General features: G+C 50.6%; 1 protein-coding gene across 1 annotated transcript; it reads left to right on the top strand.

Moving 5' to 3' along the window:
- Positions 1 to 234: 234 nt before the first annotated feature.
- LOC138658544 (UDP-GalNAc:beta-1,3-N-acetylgalactosaminyltransferase 2-like) lies at positions 235 to 2,105 on the top strand. The gene has a single exon (XM_069745847.1). The coding sequence runs from the start codon at positions 267 to 269 to the stop codon at positions 1,668 to 1,670; it is 1,404 nt and encodes a 467-aa protein (XP_069601948.1). The 5' UTR covers positions 235 to 266; the 3' UTR covers positions 1,671 to 2,105.
- The last annotated feature ends 16,419 nt before the right edge of the window (positions 2,106 to 18,524 follow it).

Here is an 18,524-nt window from a genome sequence, read left to right as displayed (position 1 = left end):
CGCAAACAACAGAACAGTGTTAGCCAATCGGAGCACGACGCCGATCGCGCATGTGCAGAACAAGCGGCCAATAGCAACGGCTTATGCCCAAAATCCAATCACATCACAGAATTTCATGCCTACGGAGAACACGTGACTGAGTCATTCAGCCAATAGCTGCGCATAGCTACGACCGTTGCCCCGGCAATGGTGAAAGCCGCGCTGTGATTGGCCGGCGCGGCGCGCTGACTTCCTGTGACCGGAGCTGCCGTGGTCCAGTAGTCCCGATGCGCCGCCCGCTGCTCCTGCTGCTGTGCCCCTGCCTGCTCGGGCTGCTCCTGCAGCTGTGGCTCCGCTCCCCGCACCACCCGCTGGTGATCGGCGTCCTGTCCGCCCGGCAGCACCGCGCCCTCCGGGACACCATCCGCGGCACGTGGCTCCAGGCCCTGCCGCCCGCCCGGCGCCCGCTGCTGCGCTTCATCGTGGGCTCTGAGGCCTGCTCCGTGCCGCCCGAGGACCGGGAGGACCCGTACTCCTGCCGCCTGCTGAACATCACGTCCCCGGTGCTGCAGCGGGAGATCGAGGCCTTCACCGGGCCGGAGCCCGCCCGCTCCCGCCACCAGCAGCTCAGCGTCACCTTCCGGGTGCTGCACCCGCTCGTCATCACCCGGCTGGGGGCGTGGTACGGCATGGGGCGGAATGTGAGCGCCCGTCTGTTCCAGGCGGAGCAGGAGGATCCGCTGCTGGTGGCCCGCTTCGCCCCGGGCTCGTTGGCCGCCCCCGCGGGGCTGTGCTACAAGCCGGTGGAGCGCTTCGTCCTCCCGGAGGGCTTCCTGGGCACGCTGCGCTGGGACAGCCATGACGGGGGCGGGCTGCCCATGTGGGGCGTGCAGCGGGTCGCCCTGAACGACGGCGGGGGCGTGCTGCGGGTGACGGCGGCCCCGGAGGGGCTCCTGCCCTACGACTTCTCCCAGGGCCCCGAGGGAATCGCCGGCGGCTTCACCTACACGGTCCACGAGGGCGAGCTGCTCCTCCGGCGGCTGAGCTCCCGCCCCCAGCGCCAGGCCCGGCACCGCGCCGCCCTGCAGGAGGAGGAGGCGGCGCTGCAGGCGGAGAGCCGCGTACACCGCGACATGGTCTTCGTAGACGTGGTGGACACGTACCGCAGCGTCCCCCGCAAGCTGCTGCTCTTCTACCGCTGGCTGGAGGCCGCCGTCACCTTCACCTTCCTGCTGAAGACGGACGACGACTGCTTCATCCACCTGGACAACGTCCTGCGGGCCCTGGAGGACGGGAGCGTTCAGGGGCCCAACGCCTGGTGGGGGAACTTCCGCCTCAACTGGGCCGTGGAGCGGACGGGGAAGTGGCAGGAGCTGGAGTACATGAGCCCCGCGTACCCCGCCTTCGCCTGCGGCTCCGGCTACGTGCTCTCCCGCGACATCGTCCAGTGGCTCGCCGCCAACGCCGACCGGCTGCAGACCTACCAGGGCGAGGACGTCAGCATGGGCATCTGGATGGCGGCCATCGGCCCCCGCCGTTACCAGGACGACGCTTGGCTCTGTGAGAAGTCCTGTGACCGCGCCATGCTCTCCGCCCCGCAGTTCTCGGAGGAGGAATTGGCCGAGCTCTGGCGGGAGAAGCAGCGCTGCGGGGACCCCTGCGGGCTGCGCCAACACGTGACTCAGGACTGAAGACTGGGGGACGGGGCGTGGTATTGGGGGTGACCCCGGGGTATATCCAACGGCTCCCCTCCCTCCTGTGCGGGCGAGGAGCGGGGTCTGAATATGGAAACGGCTTCTCTAGGACTTTGCCCTTAAGTCGCCCCCAAAAACCATAAAAGATGCAGAACAGGCAACATGGCTGCCACTCTAGCTCCTCCCATTTAGCCAAGTGGGAGCGTACATGAGTTGTCACCCGGCAGCCATACGAGCGCATCTAACAGAAAACAAGACGCCATCAGGACATGCCGTTCCTTGGAAGCCGTCTTATTTATGTATCTTCCAGGAGACAGTGGGGAGGGCGGAGTCACTGCAGGCTCCTCCCCCTCAGAACAATCCGGATATTTATAACTGGACGTATATATATTACCAATCGCATATAGATTTATTAAAATTATTTTATTTTTTGCACCCAAAAACATTCTTAGCCCTTTCACTATATTATTTTGTCATTTCTGCCGACAAGGGGGTGTGCCCTAAATTGCACTGAAATGTCAGGAGAAAAAAAAGCCAGGATGCACAAAACATTGATTTATTGGAACAATCAGGAGGTAACAATAGAACTGGGCGCTCACACAAAGCTCTAATATATACATGTATAGCAGTGAGAGTGAAGTCAGAGAAAGTAAGCTGTACTTACTGCAAGGAAAGATCCCCACCCCGACGTGCGTTTTGGTGTTGACCTTCGTCAGGGGTTGGCATCTTCAAAAGAGACGAGTTTAAAAAGTGGCATACGCCAATCATATGTTAAGGTGTGTGAAAGAACCACCAATACCTTAAGGTAGGCGTGGTATAGCCTATTATATACGTCACCGAGCCCAATCGGAGGGGATCAGGAAGCGGCCAATGTTGGTGAAGGCGCTGTGGTATGATGCGGCCAGGAAGGTCCACGACAGCGGCGTTATGTCACCCGCATCGCCAGAATCACATGTGAGACGCGAGGGCACGGAGAGACGCAGCCAGTGTCCGATGGCTTGAGAGTGTATGACTGAGCGTGCATGTGTGAGCGCATAAGTGAGAGTACGTGACTGAGCGTGCATGTGTGAGCGCATAAGTGAGAGGACGTGACTGAGCGTGCATGTGTGAGCGCATAAGAGAGAGTACGTGACTGAGCGTGCATGAGTGAGCGCATAAGTGAGAGGACGTGACTGAGCGTGCATGTGTGAGCGCATAAGTGAGAGGACGTGACTGAGCGTGCATGTGTGAGCGCATAAGTGAGAGTACGTGACTGAGCGTGCATGTGTGAGCGCATAAGTGAGTACGTGACAGCATGCATGTGTGAGCGCATAAGTGAGAGTACATGACTGAGCATGCATGTGTGAGCACATAAATGAGTGCGTGACTGAGCGTGCATGTGTGAGCGCATAAGTGAGAGTGCGTGACAGCATGCATGTGTGAGCGCATAAGTGAGTACGTAACTAAGTGTGCATGTGTGAGCGCATAAGTGAGAGTACGTGACTGAGCGTGCATGTGTGAGCGCATAAGTGAGAGTGCGTGACAGCGTGCATGTGTGAGCGCATAAGAGAGTACGTGACTGAGCGTGCATGTGTGAGCACATAAGTGAGAGTGCGTGACTGAGCGTGCATGTGTGAGCGCATAAGTGACAGTACGTGACTGAGCGTGCATGTGTGAGCGCATAAGTGAGTACGTGACTGAGCGTGCATGTGTGAGCGCAGAAGAGAGTACGTGACTGAGCGTGCATGTGAGCGCATAAGTGAGAGTGCGTGACTGAGCGTGCATGTGAGCGCATAAGTGAGAGTACGTGACTGAGCGTGCATGTGTGAGCGCATAAGTGAGTACGTGACTGAGCGTGCATGTGTGAGCGCAGAAGAGAGTACGTGACTGAGCGTGCATGTGAGCGCATAAGTGAGAGTGCGTGACTGAGCGTGCATGTGAGCGCATAAGTGAGAGTACGTGACTGAGCGTGCATGTGTGAGCGCATAAGTGAGAGTACATGACTGAGCATGCATGTGTGAGCACATAAATGAGAGTGCGTGACTGAGCGTGCATGTGTGAGCGCATTAGTGAGTGCGTGACTGAGCGTGCATGTGTGAGCGCATAAGAGAGTACGTGACTGAGTGCATGTGTGAGCGCATAAGTGAGAGTGCGTGACTGAGCGTGCATGTGTGAGCGCATAAGTGAGTACGTGACTGAGCGTGCATGTGTGAGCGCATAAGTGAGAGTACGTGACTGAGCGTGCATGTGTGAGCGCATAAGTGAGAGTGCGTGACTGAGCGTGCATGTGTGAGCGCATAAGTGAGTACGTGACTGAGCGTGCATGTGTGAGCGCATAAGTGAGTACGTGACTGAGCGTGCATGTGTGAGTGCATAAGTGAGAGTGCGTGACTGAGCGTGCATGTGTGAGCGCAGAAGAGAGTACGTGACTGAGCGTGCATGTGAGCGCATAAGTGAGAGTGCGTGACTGAGCGTGCGTGTGAGCGCATAAGTGAGAGTACGTGACTGAGCGTGCATGTGTGAGCGCATAAGTGAGAGTACATGACTGAGCATGCATGTGTGAGCACATAAATGAGAGTGCGTGACTGAGCGTGCATGTGTGAGCGCATTAGTGAGTGCGTGACTGAGCGTGCATGTGTGAGCGCATAAGTGAGTACGTGACTGAGCGTGCATGTGTGAGCGCATAAGTGAGAGTACGTGACTGAGCGTGCATGTGTGAGCGCATAAGTGAGAGTGCGTGACTGAGCGTGCATGTGTGAGCGCATAAGTGAGAGTACGTGACTGAGCGTGCATGTGTGAGCGCATAAGTGAGAGTACATGACTGAGCATGCATGTGTGAGCACATAAATGAGAGTGCGTGACTGAGCGTGCATGTGTGAGCGCATTAGTGAGTGCGTGACTGAGCGTGCATGTGTGAGCGCATAAGAGAGTACGTGACTGAGTGCATGTGTGAGCGCATAAGTGAGAGTGCGTGACTGAGCGTGCATGTGTGAGCGCATAAGTGAGTACGTGACTGAGCGTGCATGTGTGAGCGCATAAGTGAGAGTACGTGACTGAGCGTGCATGTGTGAGCGCATAAGTGAGAGTGCGTGACTGAGCGTGCATGTGTGAGCGCATAAGTGAGAGTACGTGACTGAGCGTGCATGTGTGAGCGCTGTTGTGAATTCTGTGGCTGAATTCACTCCTGTGGTCACAAGTGGTACTGCAGCTTCTGAGCTTCCTCCCTCAGGTGTTCTGGTGAGCTCGTTAACTGCTTCATTACTTAACTCCGCCTGATGCTGCTATCCTTGCTCCTTGTCAATGTTTCAGTGTTGGATCTGAGCTTCTCCTGATTGTTCCTGTGACCTGCTGCTCTGTATAGCTAAGTGCCTTTTGCTTTTTTGTTGCTTTTTTTTCTGTCCAGCTTGTCTTTTGTTTTGCTGGAAGCTCTGAGACGCAAAGGGTGTACCGCCGTGCCGTTAGTTCGGCACGGTGGGTTCTTTTTGCCCCCTTTGCGTGGTTTTGCTTTAGGGTTTTTTGTAGACTGCAAAGTTCGCTTTACTGTCCTCGCTCTGTCCTAGAATATCGGGCCCCACTTTGCTGAATCTATTTCATCCCTACGTTTTGTCTTTTCATCTTACTCACAGTCATTATATGTGGGGGGCTGCCTTTTCCTTTGGGGAATTTCTCTGGGGCAAGTCAGGTCTATTTTTCTATCTTCAGGCTAGCTAGTTTCTTAGGCTGTGCCGAGTTGCCTAGGTAGTTGTTAGGCGCAATCCACAGCCGCTTTTAGTTGTGTTTAGGATAGGATCAGGTGTGCAGTCTACAGAGTTTCCACGTCTCAGAGCTCGTTCTTGTATTTTTGGGTATTTGTCAGATCACTGTGTGCGCTCTGATCGCTAAGCACACCGTGTTTCTGGATTGCCTTCATAACACCTGTCATTAGCAAACATAACAGAGCGCATAAGTGAGAGTACGTGACCGAGCGTGCATGTGTGAGCGGATAAGTGAGAGTGCGTGACTGAGCATGCATGTGTGAGCGCATAAGAGAGTACGTGACTGAGCGTGCATGTGTGAGCGCATAAGTGAGAGTGCGTGACTGAGCGTGCATGTGTGAGCGCATAAGTGAGAGTACGTGACTGAGCGTGCATGTGTGAGCGCATAAATGAGTGCGTGACAGCGTGCATGTGTGAGCGCATAAGTGAGAGTACGTGACCGAGCGTGCATGTGTGAGCACATAAGTGAGTACGTGACTGAGCGTGCATGTGTGAGCGCATAAGTGAGTGCGTGACTGAGCGTGCATGTGTGAGCGCATAAGAGAGTACGTGACTGAGTGTGCATGTGTGAGCGCATAAGTGAGTGCGTGACTGAGCGTGCATGCGTGAGCGCATAAGTGAGTACGTGACTGAGCGTGCATGTGTGAGTGCATAAGTGAGAGCGCATAAGAGTACGTGACTGAGCGTGCATGTGTGAGCGCATAAGTGAGTGCGTGACTGAGCGTGCATGTGTGAGCGCATAAATGAGTGCGTGACTGAGCGTGCATGTGTGAGCGCATAAGTGAGAGTGCGTGACTGAGCGTGCATGTGTGAGCGCATAAGTGAGAGTGCGTGACTGAGCGTGCATGTGTGAGCGCATAAGAGAGTACGTGACTGAGCGTGCATGTGTGAGCGCATAAGTGAGAGTACGTGACGGAGCGTGCATGTGTGAGCGCATAAGTGAGAGTGCGTGACTGAGCGTGCATGTGTGAGCGCATAAGTGAGAGTGCGTGACTGAGCGTGCATGTGTGAGCGCATAAGTGAGAGTGCGTGACTGAGCGTGCATGTGTGAGCGCATAAGTGAGAGTGCGTGACTGAGCGTGCATGTGTGAGCGCATAAGAGAGTACGTGACTGAGCGTGCATGTGTGAGCGCATAAGTGAGTGCGTGACTGAGCGTGCATGTGTGAGCGCATAAGTGAGAGTACGTGACTGAGCGTGCATGTGTGAGCGCATAAGTGAGTACGTGACTGAGCGTGCATGTGTGAGCGCATAAGTGAGAGTGCGTGACTGAGCGTGCATGTGTGAGCGCATAAGAGAGTACGTGACTGAGCGTGCATGTGTGAGCGGATAAGTGAGAGTGCGTGACTGAGCGTGCATGTGTGAGCGCATAAGTGAGAGTACGTGACTGAGCGTGCATGTGTGAGCGCATAAGAGAGTACGTGACTGAGCATGCATGTGTGAGCGCATAAGTGAGAGTACATGACTGAGCATGCATGTGTGAGCACATAAATGAGTGCGTGACTGAGCGTGCATGTGTGAGCGCATAAGTGAGTACGTGACTGAGCGTGCATGTGTGAGCGCATAAATGAGTGCGTGACTGAGCGTGCATGTGTGAGCGCATAAGTGAGTACGTGACTGAGCGTGCATGTGTGAGTGCATAAGTGAGAGTGCGTGACTGAGCGTGCATGTGTGAGCGCATAAGAGAGTACGTGACTGAGCGTGCATGTGTGAGCGCATAAGTGAGTGCGTGACTGAGCTTGCATGTGTGAGCGCATAAATGAGTGCGTGACTGAGCGTGCACGTGTGAGCGCATAAATGAGAGTGCGTGACTGAGCGTGCATGTGTGAGCGCATAAGTGAGAGTGCGTGACTGAGCGTGCATGTGTGAGCGCATAAGTGAGAGTGCGTGACTGAGCGTGCATGTGTGAGCGCATAAGAGAGTACGTGACTGAGCGTGCATGTGTGAGCGCATAAGTGAGTGCGTGACTGAGCGTGCATGTGTGAGCACATAAGTGAGAGTACGTGACTGAGCGTGCATGTGTGAGCGCATAAGTGAGAGTGCGTGACTGAGCGTGCATGTGTGAGCGCATAAGTGAGAGTGCGTGACTGAGCGTGCATGTGTGAGCGCATAAGTGAGAGTGCGTGACTGAGCGTGCATGTGTGAGCGCATAAGAGAGTACGTGACTGAGCGTGCATGTGTGAGCGCATAAGAGTGCGTGACTGAGCGTGCATGTGTGAGCGCATAAGTGAGAGTACGTGACTGAGCGTGCATGTGTGAGCGCATAAGTGAGTACGTGACTGAGCGTGCATGTGTGAGCGCATAAGTGAGAGTGCGTGACTGAGCGTGCATGTGTGAGCGCATAAGTGAGAGTGCGTGACTAAGCGTGCATGTGTGAGCGCATAAGAGTACGTGACTGAGCGTGCATGTGTGAGCGCATAAGTGAGTGCGTGACTGAGCGTGCATGTGTGAGCGCATAAGTGAGTGCGTGACTGAGCGTGCATGTGTGAGCGCATAAGTGAGTACGTGACTGAGCGTGCATGTGTGAGCGCATAAGTGAGTACGTGACTGAGCGTGCATGCGTGAGCGCATAAGTGAGAGTGCGTGACTGAGCGTGCATGTGTGAGCGCATAAGAGAGTACGTGACTGAGCGTGCATGTGTGAGCGCATAAGTGAGAGTACATGACTGAGCATGCATGTGTGAGCGCATAAGTGAGAGTACATGACTGAGCGTGCATGTGTGAGCGGATAAGTGAGAGTGCGTGACTGAGCGTGCATGTGTGAGCGCATATGTGAGAGAACGTGACTGAGCGTGCATGTGTGAGCGCATAAGAGAGTACGTGACTGAGCATGCATGTGTGAGCGCATAAGTGAGTACATGACTGAGCATGCATGTGTGAGCTCATAAGTGAGAGTACGTGACTGAGCATGCATTTGTGAGCGCATAAGTGAGAGTACATGACTGAGCATGCATGTGTGAGCGCATAAGTGAGAGTACATGACTGAGCGTGCATGTGTGAGCGCATAAGTGAGAGTACGTGACTGAGCGTGCATGTGTGAGCGCATAAGTGAGTACGTGACTGAGCGTGCATGTGTGAGCGCATAAGTGAGAGTGCGTGACTGAGCGTGCATGTGTGAGCGCATAAGTGAGAGTGCGTGACTAAGCGTGCATGTGTGAGCGCATAAGAGTACGTGACTGAGCGTGCATGTGTGAGCGCATAAGTGAGTGCGTGACTGAGCGTGCATGTGTGAGCGCATAAGTGAGTGCGTGACTGAGCGTGCATGTGTGAGCGCATAAGTGAGTACGTGACTGAGCGTGCATGTGTGAGCGCATAAGTGAGTACGTGACTGAGCGTGCATGTGTGAGCGCATAAGTGAGAGTGCGTGACTGAGCGTGCATGTGTGAGCGCATAAGAGAGTACGTGACTGAGCGTGCATGTGTGAGCGCATAAGTGAGAGTACATGACTGAGCATGCATGTGTGAGCGCATAAGTGAGAGTACATGACTGAGCGTGCATGTGTGAGCGGATAAGTGAGAGTGCGTGACTGAGCGTGCATGTGTGAGCGCATATGTGAGAGAACGTGACTGAGCGTGCATGTGTGAGCGCATAAGAGAGTACGTGACTGAGCATGCATGTGTGAGCGCATAAGTGAGTACATGACTGAGCATGCATGTGTGAGCGCATAAGTGAGAGTACGTGACTGAGCGTGCATGTGTGCGCGCATAAGTGAGAGTGCGTGACTGAGCGTGCATGTGTGAGCGCATAAGAGAGTACGTGACTGAGCATGCATGTGTGAGCGCATAAGTGAGTACATGACTGAGCATGCATGTGTGAGCGCATAAGTGAGAGTACGTGACTGAGCATGCATGTGTGAGCGCATAAGTGAGTACGTGACTGAGCGTGCATGTGTGAGCGCATAAGTGAGTGCGTGACTGAGCGTGCATGTGTGCGCGCATAAGTGAGAGTGCGTGACTGAGCGTGCATGTGTGAGCGCATAAGAGAGTACGTGACTGAGTGTGCATGTGTGAGCGCATAAGTGAGAGTGCGTGACTGAGCGTGCATGTGTGAGCGCATAAGTGAGTACGTGACTGAGCGTGCATGTGTGAGCGCATAAGTGAGAGTACGTGACTGAGCGTGCATGTGTGAGCGCATAAGTGAGAGTGCGTGACTGAGCGTGCATGTGTGAGCGCATAAGAGAGTACGTGACTGAGCGTGCATGTGTGAGCGCATAAGTGAGAGTACGTGACTGAGCGTGCATGTGTGAGCGCATAAGTGAGAGTGCGTGACTGAGCGTGCATGTGTGAGCGCATAAGAGAGTACGTGACTGAGCGTGCATGTGTGAGCGCATAAGTGAGAGTACGTGACTGAGCGTGCATGTGTGAGCGCATAAATGAGTGCGTGACTGAGCGTGCATGTGTGAGCGCTGTTGTGAATTCTGTGGCTGAATTCACTCCTGTGGTCACAAGTGGTACTGCAGCTTCTGAGCTTCCTTCCTCAGGTGTTCTGGTGAGCTCGTTAACTGCTTCGTTACTTAACTCCGCCTGATGCTGCTATCCTTGCTCCTTGTCAATGTTTCAGTGTTGGATCTGAGCTTCTCCTGATTGTTCCTGTGACCTGCTGCTCTGTATAGCTAAGTGCTTTTTGCTTTTTTGTTGCTTTTTTTCTGTCCAGCTTGTCTTTTGTTTTGCTGGAAGCTCTGAGACGCAAAGGGTGTACCGCCGTGCCGTTAGTTCGGCACGGTGGTTTTTTTTTTGCCCCCTTTGTGTGGTTTTGCTTTAGGGTTTTTTGTAGACTGCAAAGTTCGCTTTACTGTCCTCGCTCTGTCCTAGAATATCGGGCCCCACTTTGCTGAATCTATTTCATCCCTACGTTTTGTCTTTTCATCTTACTCACAGTCATTATATGTGGGGGGCTGCCTTTTCCTTTGGGGAATTTCTCTGGGGCAAGTCAGGTCTATTTTTCTATCTTCAGGCTAGCTAGTTTCTTAGGCTGTGCCGAGTTGCCTAGGTAGTTGTTAGGCGCAATCCACAGCCGCTTTTAGTTGTGTTTAGGATAGGATCAGGTGTGCAGTCTACAGAGTTTCCACGTCTCAGAGCTCGTTCTTGTATTTTTGGGTATTTGTCAGATCACTGTGTGCGCTCTGATCGCTAAGCACACTGTGTTTCTGGATTGCCTTCATAACACCTGTCATTAGCAAACATAACAGTACAAGGAGCCCAACTAATGATTCTCAATACAGGGAAAGAAAAAGTTCTGACATCATTTTTTTTTTTTTTTTTCTGCTCTGTGTTCACTTTTTTTTTTTTCCCCTAGACATTTGGGTGATTCTGGACACAGGTGTGGACATGGATATTCAGGGTCTGTGCTCTTCAATGGATAATCTCGTTATAAATGTACAAAAAATTCAAGATACTATTGATCAGAAATCTATGTTAGAACCAAGAATTCCTATTCCTGATTTGTTTTTTGGAGATAGAACTAAGTTTCTAAGTTTCAAAAATAATTGTAAGCTATTTCTGGCCTTGAAACCTCATTCTTCTGGTAATCCTATTCAACAGGTTTTGATTATTATTTCTTTTTTGCACGGCGACCCTCAAGACTGGGCATTTTCTCTTGCGCCAGGAGACCCTGCATTGAGTAGTGTCGATGCGTTTTTCCTGGCGCTCGGATTCCTGTACGATGAGCCTAATTCAGTGGATCAGGCTGAGAAAAATTTGCTGGCTTTGTGCCAGGGTCAGGATGATATAGAAGTATATTGTCAGAAATTTAGGAAATGGTCAGTACTCACTCAGTGGAATGAATCTGCGCTGGCAGCTTTGTTCAGAAAGGGTCTCTCTGAGGCTCTTAAGGATGTCATGGTGGGATTTCCTATGCCTGCTGGTTTGAATGAGTCTTTGTCTTTGGCCATTCAGATCGGTCGACGCTTGCGCGAGCGTAAATCTGTGCACCATTTGGCGGTACTGCCTGAGGTTAAACCTGAGCCTATGCAGTGCGATAGGACTATGACTAGAGTTGAACGGCAGGAATACAGACGTCTGAATGGTCTGTGTTTCTACTGTGGTGATTCCACTCATGCTATTTCTGATTGTCCTAAGCGCACTAAGCGGTCCGCTAGGTCTGCCGTCATTGGTACTGTACAGTCCAAATTCCTTCTGTCCATTACCTTGATATGCTCTTTGTCGTCGTTTTCTGTCATGGCGTTTGTGGATTCGGGCGCTGCCCTGAATCTGATGGATTTGGATTTTGCTAAACGTTGTGGGTTTTTCTTGGAGCCTTTGCGGTGTCCTATTCCATTGAGAGGAATTGATGCTACACCTTTGGCCAAGAATAAACCTCAATACTGGGCCCAGCTGACCATGTGCATGGCTCCTGCACATCAGGAAGTTATTCGCTTTCTGGTGTTGCATAATCTGCATGATGTGGTCGTGTTGGGGTTGCCATGGCTACAAACCCATAATCCAGTATTGGATTGGAATTCCATGTCGGTATCCAGCTGGGGTTGTCAGGGGGTACATGGTGATGTTCCATTTTTGTCGATTTCGTCATCCACCCCTTCTGAAGTCCCAGAGTTCTTGTCTGATTATCAGAATGTATTTGAAGAGCCCAAGTCCGATGCTCTACCTCCGCATAGGGATTGTGATTGTGCTATCAATTTGATTCCTGGTAGTAAATTCCCTAAAGGTCGATTATTTAATTTATCCGTGCCCGAACACGCCGCTATGCGCAGTTATGTGAAGGAGTCCCTGGAGAAGGGACATATTCGCCCATCGTCATCACCACTGGGAGCAGGGTTCTTCTTTGTAGCCAAGAAGGATGGTTCGCTGAGACCGTGTATTGATTACCGCCTTCTTAATAAGATCACTGTTAAGTTTCAGTATCCCTTGCCATTGTTATCTGACTTGTTTGCTCGGATTAAGGGGGCTAGTTGGTTCACTAAGATACATCTTCGTGGTGCGTATAATCTGGTGAGAATCAGGCAAGGAGATGAATGGAAAACTGCATTCAATACGCCCGAGGGTCATTTTGAGTATCTAGTGATGCCGTTCGGACTTGCCAATGCTCCATCTGTGTTTCAGTCTATTATGCATGACATCTTCCGTGAGTATCTGGATAAATTCCTGATTGTTTACTTGGATGACATTTTGATCTTCTCAGATGATTGGGAGTCTCATGTGAAGCAGGTCAGAATGGTTTTTCAGGTCCTGTGTGCTAACTCTTTGTTTGTGAAGGGATCAAAGTGTCTCTTCGGTGTGCAGAAAGTTTCATTTTTGGGGTTCATCTTTACCCCTTCTACTATCGAGATGGATCCAGTTAAGGTCCAAGCCATCCAGGATTGGATTCAGCCGACATCTCTGAAAAGTCTGCAAAAGTTCCTGGGCTTTGCTAATTTTTATCGTCGCTTCATCTGTAATTTTTCTAGCATTGCCAAACCATTGACCGATTTGACCAAGAAGGGTGCTGATTCGGTTAATTGGTCTTCTGCTGCTGTGGAAGCTTTTCAGGAGTTGAAGCGTCGTTTTTGTTCTGCCCCTGTGTTGTGTCAGCCAGATGTTTCTCTTCCGTTCCAGGTCGAGGTTGATGCTTCTGAGATTGGAGCAGGGGCGGTTTTGTCACAGAGAGGTTCTGATTGCTCAGTGATGAAACCATGTGCTTTCTTTTCCAGGAAGTTTTCGCCCGCTGAGCGTAATTATGATGTGGGCAATCGAGAGTTGCTGGCCATGAAGTGGGCATTCGAGGAGTGGCGTCATTGGCTTGAAGGAGCTAAGCATCGCGTGGTGGTATTGACTGATCATAAGAACTTGACTTATCTCGAGTCTGCCAAGCGCTTGAATCCTAGACAGGCCCGTTGGTCGTTATTTTTTGCCCGCTTCGACTTTGTGATTTCGTACCATCCGGGCTCTAAAAATGTGAAGGCGGATGCTCTGTCTAGGAGTTTTGTGCCCGACTCTCCGGGTTTATCTGAGCCAGCGGGTATCCTCAAGGAAGGAGTCATTGTGTCTGCCATCTCCCCTGATTTGCGGCGGGTGCTGCAAAAATTTCAGGCGAATAAACCTGATCGTTGTCCAGCAGAGAAACTGTTCGTCCCTGATAGGTGGACTAATAAACTTATCTCTGAACTTCATTGTTCGGTGTTGGCTGGTCATCCTGGAATCTTTGGTACCAGAGAGTTAGTGGCTAGATCCTTCTGGTGGCCATCTCTGTCACGGGATGTACGTACTTTTGTGCAGTCCTGTGGGATTTGTGCTAGGGCTAAGCCCTGCTGTTCACGTGCCAGTGGGTTGCTTTTGCCCTTGCCGGTCCCAAAGCGGCCTTGGACACATATTTCGATGGATTTCATTTCTGACCTTCCCGTTTCTCAAAAGATGTCAGTCATTTGGGTGGTCTGTGATCGCTTTTCTAAAATGGTCCATCTGGTGCCCTTGGCTAAATTGCCTTCCTCCTCTGATTTGGTACCTTTGTTCTTTCAGCATGTGGTTCGGTTGCATGGCATTCCTGAGAATATTGTTTCTGACAGAGGTTCCCAGTTTGTTTCAAGGTTTTGGCGAGCCTTTTGTGGTAGGATGGGCATTGACCTATCCTTTTCCTCGGCTTTCCATCCTCAGACTAATGGCCAGACCGAACGAACCAATCAGACCTTGGAAACATATCTGAGATGTTTTGTTTCTGCAGACCAGGATGATTGGGTGTCCTTTTTGCCGTTGGCTGAGTTCGCCCTTAATAATCGGGCCAGCTCGGCTACCTTGGTTTCTCCATTTTTTTGCAATTCTGGGTTCCATCCTCGTTTCTCTTCAGGACAGGTTGAGTCTTCGGACTGTCCTGGTGTGGATTCTGTGGTGGATAGGTTGCAGCAGATCTGGACTCAGGTAGTGGACAATTTGATCTTGTCCCAGGAGAAAGCTCAACTTTTCGCTAATCGCAGACGCCGTGTGGGTCCCCGACTTTGTGTTGGGGATCTGGTTTGGTTATCTTCTCGTCATATTCCTATGAAGGTTTCCTCTCCTAAATTTAAACCTCGTTTTATTGGTCCGTATAGGATTTCTGAGGTTCTCAATCCTGTGTCTTTTCGTTTGACCCTCCCAGACTCCTTTTCCATACATAATGTATTCCATAGGTCGTTGTTGCGGAGATACGTGGCACCTATGGTTCCATCTGTTGAGCCTCCTGCCCCGGTTTTGGTGGAGGGGTAATTGGAGTATATTGTGGAGAAGATTTTGGATTCTCGTGTTTCTAGACGGAAACTCCAGTATCTGGTTAAATGGAAGGGTTATGCTCAGGAAGATAATTCCTGGGTTTTTGCCTCTGATGTTCATGCTTCCGATCTTGTTCGTGCCTTTCATGCGGCTCATCCTGGCCGGCCTGGGGGCTCTGGTGAGGGTTCGGTGACCCCTCCTCAAGGGGGGGGGGTACTGTTGTGAATTCTGTGGCTGACTTCACTCCTGTGGTCACAAGTGGTACTGCAGCTTCTGAGCTTCCTCCCTCAGGTGTTCTGGTGAGCTCGTTAGCTGCTTCATTACTTAACTCCGCCTGATGCTGCTATCCTTGCTCCTTGTCAATGTTCCAGTGTTGGATCTGAGCTTCTCCTGATTGTTCCTGTGACCTGCTGCTCTGTATAGCTAAGTGCTTTTTGCTTTTTTGTTGCTTTTTTTCTGTCCAGCTTGTCTTTTGTTTTGCTGGAAGCTCTGAGACGCAAAGGGTGTACCGCTGTGCCGTTAGTTCGGCACGGTGGGGTTTTTTTTTGCCCCCTTTGCGTGGTTTTACTTTAGGGTTTTTTGTAGACTGCAAAGTTCGCTTTACTGTCCTCGCTCTGTCCTAGAATATCGGGCCCCACTTTGCTGAATCTATTTCATCCCTACGTTTTGTCTTTTCACCTTACTCACAGTCATTATATGTGGGGGGCTGCCTTTTCCTTTGGGGAATTTCTCTGGGGCAAGTCAGGCCTATTTTTCTATCTTCAGGCTAGCTAGTTTCTTAGGCTGTGCCGAGTTGCCTAGGTAGTTGTTAGGCGCAATCCACAGCCGCTTTTAGTTGTGTTTAGGATAGGACCAGGTGTGCAGTCTACAGAGTTTCCACGTCTCAGAGCTCGTTCTTGTATTTTTGGGTATTTGTCAGATCACTGTGTGCGCTCTGATCGCTAAGCACACTGTGTTTCTGGATTGCCTTCATAACACCTGTCATTAGCAAACATAACAGAGCGCATAAGTGAGAGTACGTGACCGAGCGTGCATGTGTGAGCGCATAAGTGAGTACGTGACTGAGCGTGCATGTGTGAGCGCATAAGTGAGAGGACATGACTGAGCGTGCATGTGTGAGCGCATAAGTGAGAGGACGTGACTGAGCGTGCATGTGTGAGCGCATAAGTGAGAGTGCGTGACTGAGCGTGCATGTGTGAGCGCATAAGTGAGGACGTGACTGAGCGTGCATGTGTGAGCGCATAAGTGAGAGTATGTGACTGAGCGTGCATGTGTGAGCGCATAAGTGAGTACGTGACTGAACGTGCATATGTGAGCGCATAAGTGAGAGTACGTGACTGAGCGTGCATGTGTGAGCGCATAAGTGAGAGTACGTGACTGAACGTGCATGTGTGAGCGCATAAGTGAGAGTGCGTGACTGAGCATGCATGTGTGAGCGCATAAGAGAGTACGTGACTGAGCGTGCATGTGTGAGCGCATAAGTGAGAGTGCGTGACTGAGCGTGCATGTGTGAGCGCATAAGTGAGAGTACGTGACTGAGCGTGCATGTGTGAGCGCATAAATGAGTGCGTGACTGAGCGTGCATGTGTGAGCGCATAAGTGAGAGTACGTGACCGAGCGTGCAAGTGTGAGCACATAAGTGAGTACGTGACTGAGCGTGCATGTGTAAGCGCATAAGTGAGTATGTGACTGAGCGTGCATATGTGAGCGCATAAGTGAGAGTGCGTGACTGAGCGTGCATGTGTGAGCGCATAAGTGAGAGTGCGTGACTGAGCGTGCATGCGTGAGCGCATAAGTGAGTACGTGACTGAGCGTGCATGTGTGAGTGCATAAGTGAGAGTGCGTGACTGAGCGTGCATGTGTGAGCGCATAAGTGAGAGTACGTGACTGAGCGTGCATGTGTGAGCGCATAAGTGAGTACGTGACTGAGCGTGCATGTGTGAGCGCATAAGTGAGAGTGCGTGACTGAGCGTGCATGTGTGAGCGCATAAGAGAGTACAACAGGTCAAAGGATCACAGGTGCACTGCCTATATATAAATCATATATCTAAAAAAAAGTAATAAACATAACTAAATAAATTCTATAGGGTGCTGCAAAAATGCATAGAAACAGCATAGCCACAAGGAAAAGAATAGCCTATGCATAAATAAGCGCACACCTAAATATATAAGAAACACAATCTTTATTATAGACATAAACAAGGACAAAAACACATAAATCCATTAAAATCAATTAAAACCATGTGGAAAAAACCACCCTTCCCCCTGAGAGAATGATATGACCAAAGTGAGGTCTAATCCCGCATACAAAAGTATACACCAAAATCACACACTATAGCATATGGATATAGACAAGTGCAATACAATAACATATAACTGATACCTATCCAGCAATATAGCGCACATGGGGCGTCCCTGTCATAATCAATCATAAACCATAAAGGAACAAATAATAACAATTGCTAAAGGACCCTAAATGCAGAAATATTGGTTGCTAAAACTAGCAGCAGCAAAATATCCATATAGCTGGGCATGAAAATACATCCACAAAGAAAGAGGATATGGGGTCACAAAATATAGTGAATAAATAGTGCTACCCAAGAGGGCGCTATAGGATCCCCAAATCCGTCTAAGAAAAGATCCGAGCAATGTGCCAGTATCGGGAATGCCTAGAGCTCAAAGACATACCCTAAACGCCATGGAGAATGCGGGAAGCCTCCAACAAGTAAGGAAGCAAAAAGCATCAGGGGGAGGGAGTGGGGAGAAGTCCCACGCGTATCGCTGCCTCTGTGCAGCTTCGTCAGGGAATCAGGGACTTCTCCCCACTCCCTCCCCCTGATGCTTTTTGCTTCCTTACTTGTTGGAGGCTTCCCGCATTCTCCATGGCGTTTAGGGTATGTCTTTGAGCTCTAGGCATTCCCGATACTGGCACATTGCTCGGATCTTTTCTTAGACGGATTTGGGGATCCTATAGCGCCCTCTTGGGTAGCACTATTTATTCACTATATTTTGTGACCCCATATCCTCTTTCTTTGTGGATGTATTTTCATGCCCAGCTATATGGATATTTTGCTGCTGCTAGTTTTAGCAACCAATATTTCTGCATTTAGGGTCCTTTAGCAATTGTTATTATTTGTTCCTTTATGGTTTATGATTGATTATGACAGGGACGCCCCATGTGCGCTATATTGCTGGATAGGTATCAGTTATATGTTATTGTATTGCACTTGTCTATATCCATATGCTATAGTGTGTGATTTTGGTGTATTCTTTTGTATGCGGGATTAGACCTCACTTTGGTCATATCATTCTCTCAGGGGGAAGGGTGGTTTTTTCCACATGGTTTTAATTGATTTTAATGGATTTATGTGTTTTTGTCCTTGTTTATGTCTATAATAAAGATTGTGTTTCTTATATATTTAGGTGTGCGCTTATTTATGCATAGGCTATTCTTTTCCTTGTGGCATAAGAGAGTACGTGACTGAGCGTGCATGTGTGAGCGGATAAGTGAGAGTGCGTGACTGAGCGTGCATGTGTGAGCGCATAAGTGAGAGTACGTGACTGAGCATGCATGTGTGAGCGCATAAGAGAGTACGTGACTGAGCATGCATGTGTGAGCGCATAAGTGAGTACATGACTGAGCATGCATGTGTGAGCACATAAATGAGTGCGTGACTGAGCGTGCATGTGTGAGCGCATAAGTGAGAGTACGTGACTGAGCGTGCATGTGTGAGCGCATAAGTGAGAGTGCGTGACTGAGCGTGCATGTGTGAGCGCATAAGAGAGTACGTGACTGAGCGTGCATGTGTGAGCGCATAAGTGAGAGTATGTGACTGAGCGTGCATGTGTGAGCGCATAAGTGAGAGTACGTGACTGAGCGTGCATGTGTGAGCGCATAAGTGAGAGTGCGTGACTGAGCGTGCATGTGTGAGTGCATAAGAGAGTAC

This window comes from Ranitomeya imitator, chromosome 1 (assembly GCF_032444005.1).
Source record: "Ranitomeya imitator isolate aRanImi1 chromosome 1, aRanImi1.pri, whole genome shotgun sequence".
NCBI lineage: Eukaryota > Metazoa > Chordata > Amphibia > Anura > Dendrobatidae > Ranitomeya > Ranitomeya imitator.
This window is presented reverse-complemented; position numbering and strand designations above follow the sequence as displayed.

Coding starts and splice junctions, on each gene's coding strand:
- LOC138658544 (XM_069745847.1), top strand. CDS start 267: ATGCGCCGCCCGCTGCTCCTGCTGCTGTGCCCCTGCCTGCTCGGGCTG.